This window comes from Lagopus muta, chromosome 28 (assembly GCF_023343835.1).
Source record: "Lagopus muta isolate bLagMut1 chromosome 28, bLagMut1 primary, whole genome shotgun sequence".
NCBI lineage: Eukaryota > Metazoa > Chordata > Aves > Galliformes > Phasianidae > Lagopus > Lagopus muta.
In genome coordinates, this window is record NC_064460.1 from 2,963,247 (window position 1) to 2,979,632 (window position 16,386).

At 66.8% G+C, this 16,386-nt stretch overlaps 2 protein-coding genes across 3 annotated transcripts in view; one reads left to right on the forward strand and one right to left on the reverse strand.

The window, feature by feature from the left end:
* LRP1 (LDL receptor related protein 1) overlaps positions 1-6,759 on the reverse strand; it is a 58,404-nt gene extending 51,645 nt beyond the window's left edge. Inside the window, 1 exon segment of the mRNA XM_048928586.1 lies at positions 6,529-6,759. Coding sequence (XP_048784543.1) covers positions 6,529-6,601 — 73 coding nt within the window. The 5' untranslated portion in view covers positions 6,602-6,759.
* A 1,709-nt stretch (positions 6,760-8,468) lies between these two features.
* STAT6 (signal transducer and activator of transcription 6) lies at positions 8,469-16,163 on the forward strand. Of its 2 annotated transcripts, XM_048928671.1 has the most exons (21): positions 8,469-8,583; positions 10,843-10,973; positions 11,454-11,589; positions 12,528-12,611; positions 12,679-12,817; positions 12,894-12,946; positions 13,031-13,179; positions 13,285-13,416; positions 13,511-13,699; positions 13,771-13,858; positions 13,942-14,064; positions 14,139-14,231; positions 14,310-14,516; positions 14,602-14,696; positions 14,782-14,918; positions 14,992-15,138; positions 15,229-15,298; positions 15,420-15,536; positions 15,639-15,715; positions 15,814-15,894; positions 16,048-16,163. In XM_048928671.1, exons 2-20 carry the CDS (start codon positions 10,858-10,860, stop codon positions 15,846-15,848), a joined length of 2,187 nt encoding a protein of 728 aa, XP_048784628.1. In that variant the 5' UTR covers positions 8,469-8,583; positions 10,843-10,857; the 3' UTR covers positions 15,849-15,894; positions 16,048-16,163. The 2 variants fall into 2 exon arrangements, with proteins under 2 accessions (XP_048784628.1, XP_048784629.1); XM_048928672.1 differs by lacking the exons at positions 15,814-15,894; positions 16,048-16,163 and having other exon boundaries at positions 15,661-15,715.
* The last annotated feature ends 223 nt before the right edge of the window (positions 16,164-16,386 follow it).

Here is a 16,386-nt window from a genome sequence, read left to right on the forward strand (position 1 = left end):
GGGGGGAGGGAGGGGGGGAGGGGCTGCCTCAATTGCTGAGTAAATGTTGACTTTAAAATACGTGGGGTTTTTTTTTTTTTTCCCTTTCAAGCCGGCCTGCCGCGTCCGTATCAACAGCGCTGCTCTGCTCAAGGAGAAATAAAAAGGGGTTTGCAAAGGGAGAGCGTGAGCTGCTCTGCGGGGTCTGAGGGGGAGCAACGCGGCACTGCTGGGGAATGCACGGCTGTGGGTGGAGAAGAGCTGGGGCTGCGGGATGGGGGCGATCTGAGCGGCACTGCGCCCAGTGACACGTGGCACAGCCACCCTGCGCCGCTGCCGGACCCCAAACGCTGCTGGGCGGGAACGAATCGGCTGCCAGGACCCAAAACGACCCCAAGTGGGAGCAAGTGGGCTGCCGGGACCCCATGAACCTCCAGATGGGAGCGCACTGGGTGTCAGGACCCCAAACACCCCCACGTGAGGGCGAGTGGCTGCAGGACCCCCGACACCCCCAGGAGGGAGCGCACTGGGTGCCACTACCACAAAGACCCCTACGAGGGATGCCAGAACCCATAAACCCCTGAGTGAGAGCAAGCCAGCTGCCAGCACCACAAATGCCCCTGAGGTGGGAGCAAGAGGGCTGCCAGAGCTCCGAACACAGCCGTGTGGGAGTCTGCTGGGTGCTGGGACCCCATGCACCCCCAGGTGGAAGCAAGTCAGCTGCCAGGACCACAAACAGCCTGGGTCAGAGCTGACCGGGTGTTGGGCTGCCAGGACCCCACCACACGTATGCCCACCCCCAGGCCCCGCTGATGGCCCCACTGAGGAGCAGGGATAAAGCAGCACAGACCCCAAACCCCCAACACTCCCTGGCCCCCCAGGATCCCCCATTCCTGCTGTTCCTCCATCCCCACAGACAAAGGAGGGCAGTGGGGCCACAAATGGCGACGGCAGAGAGCAGAATTTGCCCACCCAGAGGGGGAAGGGGAATAAATCCCACCGCATTGTCCCATCGCTGAGCGGGTCCTGGGGGGCGAGGGGGGAGGATGGCAGCAATGCTGACAGCAGCAGGAAATGTGGGTGCAGGGGCTCCTGTGTGAGACCCCTCCCCACAGATCGGTCGTGGGGGGAATGCATTGGGAGATGGGTGGGGTTTTTGGAGGGGATGGGGGAAAAGGGGGGGGAAGGAGAAAAGGGAAAGGAAAAAAAACCCACAAAATAATCCCCAGCCACCATTCCTTTTTTTTTCTTTCTTCAGCTTATCTGCAATTTAAATGAAAAGCAAAACCAGAACAAAAAGAAAGAAATAAAACAAAAAGCAGCCGAGGGAAGGGGCTGCAAAAACCCCCCCAGCTGTGGGAGGGGGCCTAGCTGGCAGCCACCCACGAGGGGGGGGCATTCCTATTCCATATAGAGGGGGTAATCGGGGGGGAGTAGGGTGGGGGCATTGCTTTCCCCATATAGAGGGGGTAGTTGGAGGAGGGGGGGGAGGGGGGAGCATTCCTCCCCATATACGTAGGGAGTACTGGGGGGGGTGATGTGGGGTGGGGGTCCCGGCTGCTGGCTGCCCGCAGGGCCACGTGTGACCCCCCCTATAGCACCCCCGCCCCACTGACCTGGGCTGGGGGCGATGCCCGGGATTGGGACCAGAGCAGAGCACAGCGCTGCGCCCCAAAGGCCGTTATTTATGGCTTCTGGCTGCAGCTGATAACGATCCCCAGGGATCTGCCCGCGCTGTGCAATAAAGCAATTACACGGTATGGATTAATTGGCATTTCATCCAGACAGCTGAAACACTGCGCTGTGCGTGGGGATGGAGCCTGGGGGGGTGATGGGCAGCGGGGCTGTGTGTGGGGTGGGATGGGATGAGATGGGATGGGATGAGATAGGATGGAAGAGCAGTGGGGCTGCATGTGGGGCGGGATGGGACAGCAGCCAGGCCATATGCAGGACGGGACGGGATGAGATTGGACAGTAGTAGAGCTGTGTGTGGGGCGGGATGAGATGGGAAGGGATGGGACAGAAGTGGGGCTGTGTGCAGGATGGTATGGGATGGAGTGGGATGGGACAGCAGCAGGGCCATGTAGAGGATGGAACGAGATGGGATGGGACGGCAGTGGGTCCCCATGCAGGACAGCAGCGGCAGCCGCGGCCCTACAAGCGCTGGAGCCCCGCCAGAGCCATTGGCCTCCATTCATGAGTCAACTCAATTTCGCTGGCTTTGCAAATAAGGACTTTGTCTAAAATGGGGAAACGGCCCAGAATAGTTCTTGTGAAGAGGAGCGGGCAGAAAGGGCCCTTTGAGGGGACACTGCTGGAATAAAAGTCACTTCTGCCCCAGAATAATTAGCGGGCTGTGAGTACACTAATTAACGCGGCATAAAGGGACTTTTATTCCCAAGAGGAGAGCTGCAACCGGGAGCTGCTCTGGATCTGGGGCCGCCGTGTGAACGCAGCTCTGGGTCCCACTGCTGTGGGGATGGACCCGTGAGCATCCCACACCGCCCCACAGGCACCCGTGGGCTGAGTGCATCCCACACCGCCCCACAGGCACCCGTGGGCTGAGCCCACCCCACACCGCCCCACAGGCACCCGTGGGCTGAGCGCACCCCACACCACCCCACAGGCACCCGTGGGCTGAGCCCACCCCACACCGCCCCACAGACACCCCACATCTTCCAACTGGAGCAACCGGGGAGGGGGGGTCATGGCTGCAGGAGGAGGAGAGGAATTCCCTGCTGGGAAGAGAGCTCAGATTCAGTGCCCCAAAGCAGGGATGGAGGACACAGCTCGGCCCCTCGGAAGGCGGCGGTCGTAGGAAGTATTAAAGCCAACTGCTTCCTTTTGCAAACAATAAAAAACACAACGAGCCGATGCAGGAAACCATTCACAGCACTCGGTGCTGCTGCCCAGGGGTCAGCGAGCATCCAAGCACGGGCCGGCTGCAGAAAGCAGCAAAAGCAATCTGCAATTAGCCCCAAAGGGATTGATGAACCATCGGGTGGAGCGAGCAGGGATGCAACGAGCAGGGCTGCATCTCAGCGCTCCGCTGCCACAATGCAGCGCAGCGGCCCAAAGAGCTGCAAACAAAGAGCTGCACCGTGCAGACGGATGGGAAACGCGCGGCTGCGCTGCGCAGCTCAGCTGCGTTCCACCCATGGTTTGCAGCCGGCCGGTCAGGGGTGGGAATGGCAGCTCCGACCCCACAGCAGCTCTGAACCCACAGTGGCTCCGGGGACCCCATACCAGCTGCTCTGATAGCATAGCAGCTCTGACCCCACAGTGGCTGTGACCCTATAGTGGCTCTGACCCCTCAGCAGCTCCAACCCCAAAGTGGTTCTGATGGCCCCACAGCGGCTCTATAGGGCCAGGGCCCCCATCCCACTCAGCACCCAACACAGCACCTCCAACCCACACCACTCATGGTGCTGCTGCCGCTTCACTGGGAGAAACATCCTACAAAGAGTCTAATTAGCTCAGACAATTAACGATACAACTTCCAGCCCAATTAGCCTCCTTCCCAGTCATCTGCAGCTCCGGTGCCTCAGTCCGTGCATTTCGGAGGCGTGGAGCTGCTCCCTGTCCCCATGGCTGTGGGACTCCCCTGCCCACCCCACACTCCCCCCCACAGCCACCCTTTGGCTCAGAAAAGACACCACAGCCTATATTTAGTGCTGGGGACGGACGGGCAGAGCAACCTCACAGAGCAGAATGGGCTCCAGCACTGCAGCCCCAACCCGCCCTGCATTCCTCCTAAAATAAGAGATGTGGAGAGAAGAAAACAAAACAGGCAACGGGGGGGGGTTGCAGGGAGCAGCGGGTCGGGAACGCATGGGGAGGGAGATGCAGCTCCTGCATGCTGCGTGCAGTGGGACAGCGGTGACACGGCGGTGACACGCTCACATGGCTGCCACCCCACCGGGATGGGAGAGCACAGCAACGGGGAATGGCACCAGAGGAAATGGGCAGCAAAGCCACGACCCCGTGTGTGGGGTGGGTGCCCAGCGGGGTCGGAACGTCCCTCTGGATGGGGCTGCGATGGATGCCGTCCAGCACAAATCCGCCTGCAGGAAGGAAGCTGAGTCAGCCCCGCTGCCCAGCCCCACTCCCAGCACTGGGATCGCAGCATGGCTATGGGGCTGCTCAGCAGGGCAACGGGATCGCAGCACTGCTGGGAGCACAGCAGCGGCGCCAGCAGCGGGGTTGTAGTGCAAGGCATGGGGATTCAAACTCAGCTCTGCGTGTGGAAGAGGAACCTCTGCCCCACAACGCCGCCGGTCCCATGCCATGCTCAGGACCCCCCCGGGTGCAGCCCCCCAGCAGAAGGGCTCAGCGCCCCCAGAGGGGCAGCCCTCCCTCCTGACCCACTCGCCCATCCCTGCAGCACAACCAACGGGCAGCAGCACAGCACGAGGCCACCCGTCTCAGAGCTGCTCCACTGCTGACCCACAAGGGCACCGCATTCCCGTCCAAAGCTGCAGTGCCGTGCCAACCCCAAAGCCCCAACCAAGGGCATCTCCCACCCCCGGAGCCCCCCATCACCAACCCCCCCACACACACACTGAATGGGAAGCATCTGCGCATCTCCACGGCCCTCTGCCAGGTTCCTGGGGAATGACTCACTCTGGTGATGCTAAATCAGGCCGTTTGGTGCTCAGCACATCCACACCTCGGGGCTGCAGGACCCATCCCCCCGCAGCACAGCATGGGGCCATCCCAGCTTTCCCCGTAGCCGGTGCCCACCCCACAGCAGCACCATGCACCGTGGGTCGGTGGCAAATGGAACCAATTAATGCCGAGGCCTCATCAGCTCTCCTCCAGGATGAGGAGCTCGGGAGGGTTGGGGCGCTGCTCCCACTGCCTTCACTTTGTCCTAGTGCAGGAGAGGTGCAGCCACAGCCCCACACTGCTCAACCACAGGGGACACAGAGAGCATGGGGACACAGAGAATGTGGGGACACAGCTGTCATCACCCCTGCACTGCCCCAAATGCCACTGAGCCGCTCTAAGAGCAATGAGGAGGCCCCACATGGGGCTCACTCCTCTCCTCTCCCCCCCACCCAGGGCCCACCCCCACCGACCCAGCAGATGCTCCACATCCACGAGCATCACCAGGAAAACACGCACAGACCCAGAGGAGCACCAAAGTGCACCAACGGCCATTTCCAAAGCAGCAGAGGGCACAACCCCCCCCCCCCTGCTCCCAGCACTGAGACCCCTCCAGCACTGAGGCTGGAGCCCTGCAGATCCCAATGTTTGCTGCCCGGAAGAGCCCGCGGCAGATCAGAGCGGCACTGCCGCCCTTTGTCCCTTTGGAAGGGCTCTGCACCCCCGGGGCTGGACTTTGTCTCCCCGCTCTTCAGAAGCCGAAGAGGAACAAACCAACGGCTTGGCAGTGGGTTCGGCGGTGCAGAGCGGGGCAGCCCCACCGCTCCCGTGCCGTGGGTCGGGATACAGACCCCCGCAACCCCTCGCCCGGCAGCGGGGCTCCTTATTGCCCCTAAGGACCCGGCGGCACGGCACGCCGTGCCGGCACACGTGGCTTCCTGGGATGGGCGCTGGGAACCCGACGAGGGGCGTTCCCGTGCCGCCCTCCTGCCCCATTCCGAGGCACGGGGCGGAGGAGAGGATGGAGGAACTTCCCCCGAGCGCATCCCCGCTGCTGCAGCCCCGTTTCCAAAGGCAACGGCCGCTTATGCAATGAGCGATGCCCGTCCCTCCGCCCCCACCAACTTCGGAATCTGCGCCCCAACGGAGCGGGGTTGGAGCCGGATCCGGACCCGCAGCGCTCCGTGGGGCCGGAGCCAGCGGCTGCGTCACCCCCGTGCCAATCAATGGCCCCACGGGTGTCAGCGCAGCGGGGGCAGCTGAGAGCCGTGCACCCCCTCCCCACAATGTGGGATGGGATCTGGACACCCGGAGCCCCACGAGGGGAGGGGGGTCCGCAGCCCCCCGGCCCTATTGCCACAACAGGGAGAGCCTCCCCGCCCTCCCCACGGATTGTCCCGACGGGAACGCAACGCAAAGCGCTTCCCCGCGTTCGAACGCAGCCCCGCACAGCGGCTCCGACCGCGCACAGCGGATCGATGCAGACCGGGCCGCGACGTGCGCAGCGTCTGAATACCGCGATGCGGGGCGGCCCCGCAGCGCCGAGCGGGGAACGGGGCCTGGATCTGCCCGCACCGCACCGCTGAGGGGGAAAGTTACCGGGAGCGGGGGGGGGGGGGGGGGAAGGGGAGAAAATGGGAACAGAGCCCCCCCCACCCGCAGGAATGGGGCTCCGCGGGTTCCCCCGAGGCGGGGAGCGGCCCCGCAGCGCTTGCTTTGTCACAGCCCCGGAGGAGCGCAGGGATTGCAGCACCGCTCCGGACCGGGACCGGGTGAGACTGGGACCGGAGCGGCCCCGCTGCGGGCACCCCCCGCACACCGCCCCCCCCCCCCCCCCCCGCACTGCACCGCAGAGCCCCGCAATGGGAGCGCTGCGCAGCCCCGGGGGAACGCGTCGAACCGAGCCAAACCGCCCCGAGCCCCGCAAAGCCCCGCACTCACCTTCGAGGGCGCGGGCGGCGGGCGCGGCCAGCAGGGCCAGCAGGCACCCGGCCAGGGCCAGCAGCGGCCCCATGCTGGCGGCGCGGCCCGGCCCGGCTCGGCTCGGCTCGGCTCGGTTCGGCTCGGTACGGTTCCGCTCGACGTTATTGGGCCCGGTTCGGCCCCGCTTCTCACGCCGTTCTGCCAGCGGGTCGGCGCGTCCCGCGCCCGCGCACCGACATCCGCGGAGGGAGGGGGGTTGCGGGAGGGGGCGGGAGGGCGGCGGAGCGGGGGAGGGCCGGGGCGGGGCGGGGGGAGCGGGGCAGCGAGGGGTGGGGGGGCGCTCCGGCCCTGGGCGGCGGCGGCGGCGGCGACGCCGGGGGGCTGCGAGAGGGGGCGGGGGGGGGGCTGCGCGCGCCGCCGCCACCGGGGGATGGAGCGCGCGCCGCCGCCGCCCGTTGACGTCACCGGGAGCGCGCGCGCGCGCGCTGCCGCGGAGAAGTGTGTGCGGGGGGGGGAAAAGGGGGGCGAGGGGGGGGGGGGGGGGGGGCTACGCGGCGGGCGCGCATGCGCGTGAGGGACCCGGATTGCGCCCCCCGGGCGGAGCTGAGGGGATGGCAGGGGAGGGGGCGGTGGGACGTGGTCGGGCGGGATGGGGAGTATGGGGTGGGATATGGGGGCGTACGGGGGGCTGTGCTATAGGTTGGGGTGTGGGATGAAGGTGGGAGGGGGATGCGATGGGGATGGTATGGTATGGGTATGGGATTGGGACGGGGATGAGATGGCTATGGTATAGGTTTGGGATGGGTATAGGAGGGGAATGGGATGGGGATGGGATGAGAATGGTATGGGTTTGGGATGAGGGTGGTATAGATATAGGATGGGCATGGTGTAGGTATAGGATGGGTATGGGTATGGGATGGCTATGGGGTGGCTATGGTATAGGTACGATATAGGTATTGAATGGTATTATAGTGGGAATAGTAGGGGAATGGGAGAATAGCGGGATGGGTGCGGTGTGGGTATAGGGTGGGTATAGGGTGGGTATAGGATGGCTATGGTACAGGTGTAGGATGGGTATGGTATGGGTTTGGGTGGGTATGGTACAGCTATCGGATGGGTATGGCATGGATTTGGGATAGGTATAGGGTGGTTATGGGATGGGAGTGAGATGGGTATGGAATAGGAATGGTGTGGGTTTGGGATTGATATGGAATGGGACCCCTCCATCACTTTCTGCATCCCCGTACCCCCCCTCCCCCGACAGCCACGGCTGCAGTGATGATGTCACAGCTCTGACATCGGAGCCAGACCGTGACGTCACTCCCCATCCCGTGACCCTCCGGCCCCCCCCTCCCGATGATGTCAGCAGTCACAATTACGGCGTCGTCCCCCCGGTGGAACGGGGGGAGGGGGAGTTATATGGGGGCACCGCCGCTCCAGATGTTGTCGGGGGGGCGGATGTTCCCGGGGGGGCCGCCGAGACACAGCAGGGGGGACTCCGGGGCTCCTCGGCTCCGCGGTCCCGGCGGCCCCCCCGGTGTTGGCGATACCGACGGGGCGGCAGCGGCCCCTGGTGGCTCCGCACGGACCCCGCATCGCCGGGGGTGCGTGAGGGGTGCCGCTTCCCCCCACCTCCCCCGTGCCCATCCCGACCCGCAGCTCGCGGCCCCGCACAACCTGGTGGTTGGAGGGAAGGGGGGTGGGGGGGGGGAAGCAGCGGGGTCTGCAGTCCCTTTGGGGCCGAACGGCGCTGGAACACCGATGAGGACCCGGGGTCGCGTGTGCGGCCCACCCGCGGGGTGGCGTTTCTATGGCGGGGCCGTGGGGAACCGTGCCCACCCGCGAGGCGACCCGACGTGCGGTGCGGGGTCCCGCAGCCGCCAGTTCGGCCCCGGGGAGCCGCAGGGCCGCCCCCTCCCCCTCCCCCCGCACTCTCCGCGCGTCTCCTCCCCCTTCCTGGCCTCGGCGCTTTCCGCCGGAGCGGGGCCAACCCCGCAGCCCGGCCGCGCCCGCACCGCCATGCACTGAGGGCCCCGGGCCCGGCCCGGCCCTTCGGAGTGGCCCCCCCCGCAGGTAACGGCGCTGCGGGCCGGGGGGTAGGGGGACACGGGGGGGCGCGGGGCCGCTGCGACCAGAGGGGCTGCGCCCGTAACGGGAGGGAGGGGCGGGTCCGAGCGGGAAGAGCCGAGCGCGGCCCGAACCCCCCCCGGGCCGCAGCGGGGTCGGGGGGCTCCGTGCCGCACCCCACGGCCGAGAGAGCCCACAACGGGAGGGGGAGGAAGAGGGAGCGGTAGGGGGCGCCGGCCGGGGCCGGGGCCGAGGCCGGGCGTGCGGGAAGGGGGAAGTGAGCGCCGCAGCCCCGTCCGGTCCGTCCCGTCGGTGCGAGCGGCAGCGTCGGTGCGGGGGCTCCCTTCTCGGGGGGGTTCGCGAATGGGAGGGGCCGCGGGTGGGCGAGGGGCTCCTTCGGGGAGCAGGGGGGGGGGGGGGGGGAGGTACACAGCCCGAGCGCTGCGGGGGAACGGAGGCAGCGGGAGCGGCGCGGGGAGCGCTGAGCGTTGGAGGCGGCCCCGCAGCGGCCGGGGTCCGTCGGGTTCCCGCAGCCCCCGGTGTGGGTGCACGCGGTGCGGACGCTGACGCGGCCCAAAGTCCGTCCGGCGTACGGACGGAGCGCGCCTCCGCGTCCCGAGCCGATGGGAGCGCGGAGGTGCGCGGCCCAGAGCCTGCTGTGCCTCTGGGACCCCCGGCAGTTCCTGGGCGGGGGCCGAGGCCGTGGGCAGGGCTGCATTCGTGCACGGGAACGGGGGCGAGCCGTCCCGCCGTTCTTTCGCTCCGCACCGGGGGCGAAATCGCTGCTCGGGACAGAAGGCTGCGCTCTGCGGATCCCTCCCCGCCGCATCCCACCGCAGTCCCGCACCCTGGCACCGCAGCGTGGTGACGGCACGGGACGGATTCGGCCTCTCGCCTTCGGGGTTTCCCCGGACGGCAGCGCTCAGCCCTGCCCGCATCCCTGCATTGCGCAGTCCCCGCACCCCGACCCACGCGTCCCATCCCGGCCGCGCGGTGCTGCGGACTCTGTGCCCCCACGCAGGGCTACGGCCGCTTTGCGGGGCCGTCCCCGCGGCCTTCTCAGCCGCTTCTCCGCTTCCTCTCCCGTTGGCCGAGCGAACACCACGTGGCCGTCGGTGCCGCGGCGCTGCAGGAAGCGCGGGGACACGGCGGCTCCGGGATGGCCGCGGTGCGGGAGGAGGAAAACGCGGAGCGACGGGAACTCCCGCGGGGACGGGCAGGAAGAGCAGCACAGCTGCGCCGGAGGAGCTGCGGGGAGGGAGCCAGCGGGGCCGGGCCCGGCCTCGAGATGCCCGGGGCAGGAGGAAGAGCGCAGCATCGCGGCGGATCGGAGCGGATCCGGGCGTGCCCCGATGGCGTCCCGGCAGCAGCAGCTGCTTCCCCCCGCTCAGCAGAAAGACGGGTTTTAATGGGGAGAAGGGAACGGCGTCCCGGTTCGCTTCCGTGCGTACCGGCAGCCGCTTCTCAGGCGCCGTCGGGGGCGGCGCGGGATGCAGCGGCTGTGCCGGCCCGGAGCGCTGCGTTTCTCCACCCGTGGCCATCAGAAAGGCGCAGCCCTCTGTGGCGCCGAGCGGCCGTGGGGTGCGTTCCTCCGGTGCAGACCCCCGCCCCCCCGGGCTGAGCGGGGTGGTGGGCTCCGCTCTGCAGGTAGAAGTGAATGCATGGCTGGAAGTTCCGCGCGGGGTTCCTCCCGCAGTTGGTGTGCGGTCCCCGGCACCAGAGGGCTCCCTCTTGCCCCCCACCCCCTGCGATGTGATGTTGTCCCGGGGATGCTCTGTCCCCTCCCCTCTACTCTGGGTTCCTCCCTGCGCCTCGGCTCTGCTATGGGGTGAGAGCTGTAGGGTGGCCGTGGGGTCCTCCTCTGCCGGCCCCACACCTCGCAGGGCTCTCCGTGGGGTCGGCGGTCGGCTGGGCGCGGGGGTGCGCCCCGGATGTACTCTCCTTGGGGGTGTATGGGGAGCAGTTCGGCCCCCCATCCTACAGGGCCGGGGTTGGGGTTCCCAAAACCACCCCTCAGAGCCTTCTCCAATTCCTGCCCCCGTGACTTTGCCGTCCCTCCTGCACCGCCCACCCCCCCGGCACATCCCCGTGCCATCACCCTTTGTGGGAGGCGCCGGGATCCCTCGGAACTGGGAGAAACTGAGGCACAGCCGTGGGCGTCGCCCCGGGACGGCGCTTCCTGCTCCTCCTCCGGGCAGCGGGTTCAGGCGGCCCGATCCCATGGGATGGACGCAGCGCGAAGCCCTCGGCGCCCCCTCCCCGCAGGTGACGCTTCCCACCATGTCCCTCTGGAGCATCGTCTCCCAGATGGCGCCGGAGGAGTTCGGCGGAATCTTCGCGGAGTTCCCCCGCAGTCTGCGCTGCGTCCTGGGCGAGTGGCTGGAGAACCAGCCCTGGTGAGCGCCTCGCGGCGCGGGGTGGGGGCTGAGCCCGGCGGGGGGGGGGGGGGGGGTTCCAGCCCGGGGCTGAACGAGTGGTGGGGCGGGGGGGGGGGGGGGGTCCGTCACAGCCCGAGTGCACGGGAGGAGGGGGGCGGAGGCAGAGGCGTGGGGTTGGTGCTCAGGTGGAAGCGGATGCGCTGGGTGGGACTGGGGGGCTCCAGGTCGGGGTGGGGGGAGCTCTGTGTGTGGGCAGGGGGTGCGGCTGCCCGGGGAGGCGGTCACGGCCGGGCAGCAGTGGGGTGCACACATGGGAAGGCTTCTGGGAAGGGGTGTCCTCCCGGTGCGCCGTGTGACCCCACTCGGAGCGCTTTGCCTCCTCCCCCCGCTGTAATGCAGTGAATTCCCGGCATTGCAGTGGCAGAATTGCCTCATCCCCTTCATCCCCGCGGAGCTGTGGGGCTTGCTCTGTGCCCACCCGGCCCCTCTGCCCCACAGGGAGTTCATCCACGGCCCCGACACCTTCTGGACCAGTGTGGCACAGGGGCTGGTCTCAGCGATGCTGGAGAGGCTGCGCAGTGCTGGCGGTGATGGACAGCAGTGCCACATTCTGCAGCAAATCAGCAGCATTGAGGTTCGGGGCTCCTCTGTGTGTCCCCCCCCATCCCACAGACCACACAGCCACCTCCCTGCAGCCCCACAGGTTCCCCCACGCCAACAAGCTGGCTGCCCCACACCACATTCCGTATTTTCTGTTGGGCTCTGGGTCTCCCCTTCCTCCCTTTGTGTGCGCAGCGCTTCTCCGTGTTTCCTCCTGATGGCTGAGTTCTGTGCGTTGCTCTCTGTCTCTTCTCCCTCTGACTGCAGATCAGCCCCTGCTCTGCTGCTGCGAAGCTCTGTGTGCGGGGGCTGCTCGGTGCTCCCCCCACCCCCCAACCCTGGCTCAGCTCAGGCTGAAAGTTCCTCCTTTTGGTAACACTTTCTATGTATGTTTGGGATGGGGTCAGCTTTCCTTGCAGCTGCTGGGGAGCGGGCAGCCTTGGGGTGCTGCTGCTTGCTTTTGGAAACGTGCGGATGTCGCAGCCTTTCCCTTCACTCAGAGCCCTCGCCTCCTGGGGACCAACCCCAGGATTTCCTCCCCTAAATCCCCAGGCAGTGGGGCTTGGATGGGTCCTGCGCTGTGGGGATGTGGGATTGGGGTCCCAGCCCACGCCAAACACAGCTGATGTGGGATTGCACGAGGGCAGGAGGAGCGGAGCCAACAGGGAAATTCCTGCCCGGGTTCGGTGGAAGGCGCTGATTCATTGGGACGGGGGTGGATGGGAAGGGCCTCCCACAGTGCAGCGCTGACACCTCTGGGGCAGACGTTGCAGAAATGGGGCGGTGGGATTCGGGGTCAGTTTGGCTGCAATTGGAAGCTACTTCACATTTTCTGAGCACTGTTTATAGGGTTTGAAGGCTCTGTCGGCCCACGTCAGGTCACAGCCCCTCCAAGCCTGGCTCAGTGCTGGGGGCACAGGGATGGGGTTCTCCCAGTGCCCCTATCCCACCCCTCACCCCCTACTCCCACAGGGCGCATACCGGCACGACCCGATGCGCTTGGTGGCCGTCCTGAGGGCCATCCTGGAAGGCGAGAAGGCCGCCGTGCTGCGGAGGGTGCGTGCTTCCCCCACCCCTACCTGCCCCGCTCGAGGGGTCCTGCTCACCGTGTGTCCCATCCCAGGACCACCACCTGCCCCTCAGCTTCCACCGGCGCCAGGAGGAGCTCAAATTCAGTCTGGGGCTGCGGCGGCTGCAGCATCGCGTGCGGGAGGTGCAGGCAGTGCGGGAGCATGGGGCAGCGCTGGGGGACGGCCCTGCAGGTGAGGGGTCGGGGCAGGGAGTTGGGGCCGAAGGGATGCACACGGTGCTGATGGCCCACCCTGCGTTCCTCCACAGCCTCGAACGCGCGGGACCCACAGCTGAAATCGGAAGGGAAAGCACCGGAGAATGTAGGTGGGGCGGTGGGGTTGGTGTGTGGGGCTCGGTGGGCTCGGTGCCATGCAGACCCCGTTGCTGTGCCCCCCCTCCCCCAGGAGCTGCCCGCGCTCCTCCTGGAGGCCACCAAGGAGCTGGAGGCGGTCAGGCAGCAGGTGCTGAAGCGCATCCAGATCTGGAAGCGGCAGCAGCAGCTGGCGGGGAACGGCGCGCCCTTCGAGGAGAACCTCGCGCCGCTGCAGAAACGGTGGGGGGGCATCGAGGGACCCACGGGACCCCCCAAGCCGTGGGGTCACGGCTGTCCCGAGGGGCTCTGGGGCTCAGGGCATCCATTCCCCGTGGTTTCTTGCAGGTGTGAAGGTTTGGTGGAGGTTCACTTCCAGCTGCATCAACAGGTGATGGCGGCGGGCGCAGAGCTGGGGGCAGAGCTGCTGTCCCAACTGCTGGAGAGGCTCAACGAGGTCCTGTCCAGCCTGGTTCGGAGGTAACACGTGGAGATGGGGCTGCAGGGGGTTGGGGCAGGGCTCAGGGGGCGGGGGGGGCGGCGGGGGCTGGAGCAGAGCTTGGTGCCCCCTCAGCTCCTTCCTGGTGGAGAAGCAGCCCCCCCAGGTGCTGAAGACGCAGACCAAGTTCCCGGCGAGCGTCCGCTTCCTGCTGGGCCCACAGCTGCTGCAGGCATCCCCCAAGCCCTGCATGGTGCGTGCCGATATGGTGACGGAGAAGCAGGCACGGGAGTTGGCACACAGTGCTTACAGCAGCACCCTGAGGTGAGCAGGGCACCCGGCGTGGGGCTGTGACCCCCCAGCACCACCCCAACAGCCCCTCACCCTCCGCCCAGTGAGAGCACCGGGGAGATCGTGCACAACGTGGTGGCCTTGGAGACCAACCCGGGCAGCGGGACCTGCAGCGCCAACTTCAAGAATGTGGTGAGGGGCAACGCCAGGGGCTTCTGGGTTACGGGGGGGTCCTGGGGGAGGCTGGACCGCTCAGTGCCCGCCTCCTCCCTCAGATGCTGAAGAAGATAAAGCGCTGTGAACGGAAGGGCTCCGAATCGGTGACGGAAGAGAAATGCGCCGTTCTGTTCAGCTGCACCGCGGGGCTGAGCCCCAGTGGGACCACCGTGAGGCTGCAGGTGGGCGATGCTAGAGGAGGGGGGTTGGGGGGCTGCAAGCTGTGGGGCTGAAGCTGAGCACTGCCCCCCGACAGGTCCTGTCCCTCCCCATCGTGGTCATCGTCCACGGGAACCAGGACAACAATGCCAAGGCGACGGTGCTGTGGGATAATGCCTTCTCTGAGATCGTGAGCACAGCGGGCTGGGCTGCGGGGGGCAGGGGGCGTTGCAGGACGAAATGCACCGATGCTGATTGGCCCCCCCAGGAGAGGGTGCCCTTCGTGGTGGCCGAGCGCGTCCCCTGGGAGAAGATGTGCGAGACGCTGAACCTGAAGTTCATGGCGGAGGTGCAGACCACCAAAGGGCTCTTGAAGGAGCATTACTTCTTCCTGGCCCAGAAAATCTTCAACGACCACAGCGCCACTCCGGAGGACTTCCAGAGCCGCAGCGTCTCCTGGGCGCAGTTCAATAAGGTCCGGGTTGGGGGGCTGTGCTGTGGGGGGGAGAGCTGGGGGGTTAGTGTGGCCCTGGGACCCTCACAGCCCTCCTGTGTCCCAGGAGATCCTGCCTGGACGGGGCTTCACCTTCTGGCAGTGGTTCGATGGAGTCCTGGACCTCACCAAGCGGTGCCTCAAGAGCTACTGGTCAGACCGGTGGGTGCTGGGATGGAGCACGGGGGCTGGGGGGGGGCACGTGTCTGTCCGTCCGTCCCTCAGTGCCATCGGTCTGTCCCCATAGGCTGATCATTGGCTTCATCAGCAAGCAGTACGTGTGCAAGCTGCTGAGCACGGAGCCTGACGGAACGTTCCTGCTGCGCTTCAGCGATTCCGAGATCGGGGGGGTCACCATCGCTCACGTCATCCGTGGCAAGGACGGTGAGCTGGGGCGGGCTGCCCCACGTTGGATGTGGGGCAGAGATGCAGTTTTGTGCCCCACGCCCCCCCATAGGTTCCAGCCAGGTGGAGAACATTCAGCCTTTCTCTGCTAAGGACCTTTCCATCCGCTCCCTGGGGGACCGCATCCGTGATCTGAGGCAGCTGCGCAACCTCTACCCCAGCACCCCCAAGGATCAGGCGTTCGGATGCCACTACAACAGTGAGCCATGGGGGGGTCGGGGGGCTGGGGGGGTCCCACGGCGTCTGGGCAGCACGCTGGCAGCACTCAGGGTGCTCTCCTTTCCCACAGAGGAGCAGACAGGGAAGGACGGACGGGGCTACGTCTCCACCGCCATCAAAATGACAGTGGAAAGCGAGAGGTGGGCACGGGAAAGGGGGGGGGGTGGCAGCCGTGGCACGGGGGTGGGCGAAAAAACAGCCTGGGTGGCTCTGAGAGAATCCCTTCCCCCCCCACGGTCGTCTCCATCTGCGCTTCTGTAGGGACCATCCGCCCCAGAGCACTGCGGGGGGGGGTCCCGAGGCTGTCCAGCCCCCCCTGTTCGCCCTCCCCATGCTACAGCCCGAGCTGCAGCCCAAGAACCTGCTGAGCTCCACCTGGTGAGTGCTCCGCAGTGGGGGGGTGCTGCAGAAACCCCCTCCGGCTCACCCCTGCCACCCCCCATGTGCCCTTGCAGCCCCCCCACCCCATTCTGTCCCCAGCCCATGGGCAGTTACCCCCCAGGTGAGAGCAGCATCAGCACAATGGTCACCGAAGGCCTCCACTCCTCCTTCCCCAGGTAAGAGCAGTGCTGGGGTGGGGGGGGCAGAGGGGGGAGGGTGGGGGGAGGAGGGTGGGAACACCCCCCCACCTCATCACACTCTGCTTCCCCCACAGCCCAGGGCCAGTGCTCTCCTCACCCCCTCTGGTGATGGACCCTGCCATGCCCCGCTGCCATGACCCTTTCCGGAACCCCATGTAAGAAGTGGGGAGGGGTACCCTGCCACCCCCACCCCAGTGCTCCCTGCAGGGAGATGCCCCTCCAGCCCCGAATCAATCCCTGTAGCACAGGCTGGCAGGGAGATGCCCCATGCCAACCCCCAGCCCCTCTCCCCCTTTTTGCCCCGCTAGGAGCTTTCTACCCAACCAGTTTCTGCCTGGGGAAGGTCCCCCCCGGGTGGAGGGTCCCCACCAGCTGATACCCGGGGGTCCTTCCCCTGAACCCCGAGATGAGGAGATGCCAGAGCTCGGCCCCTTCGAAGCCATCAACACAGCACTGCAGAGCTCCCCGAGGTGGGTAAGTGCTTGGGGGGGGGGGGGGGAGAGCACAGTGTGGGGGAGGGGTCAGCCCCAGTGACCCCTTGCCCATCACCGCCTCCTCAGGCTGCCACCCAGCACAGAGCTGCCCCCTGCCTCTGAGTTTGATCAGTTCCTGCAGGAAATGTCTCTGGAGGACCCCACGTTGTGCCC

Excerpts from the sequence above, each read along its gene's own strand:
- STAT6 (XM_048928671.1), top strand. The coding sequence starts at position 10,858 with ATGTCCCTCTGGAGCATCGTCTCCCAGATGGCGCCGGAGGAGTTCGGC. Across the intron at positions 12,818-12,893 it reads GCTGGGGGACGGCCCTGCAG|CCTCGAACGCGCGGGACCCA; the intron begins GTGAGGGGTCGG and ends GTTCCTCCACAG. Across the intron at positions 15,139-15,228 it reads GTTCGGATGCCACTACAACA|AGGAGCAGACAGGGAAGGAC; the intron begins GTGAGCCATGGG and ends CCTTTCCCACAG.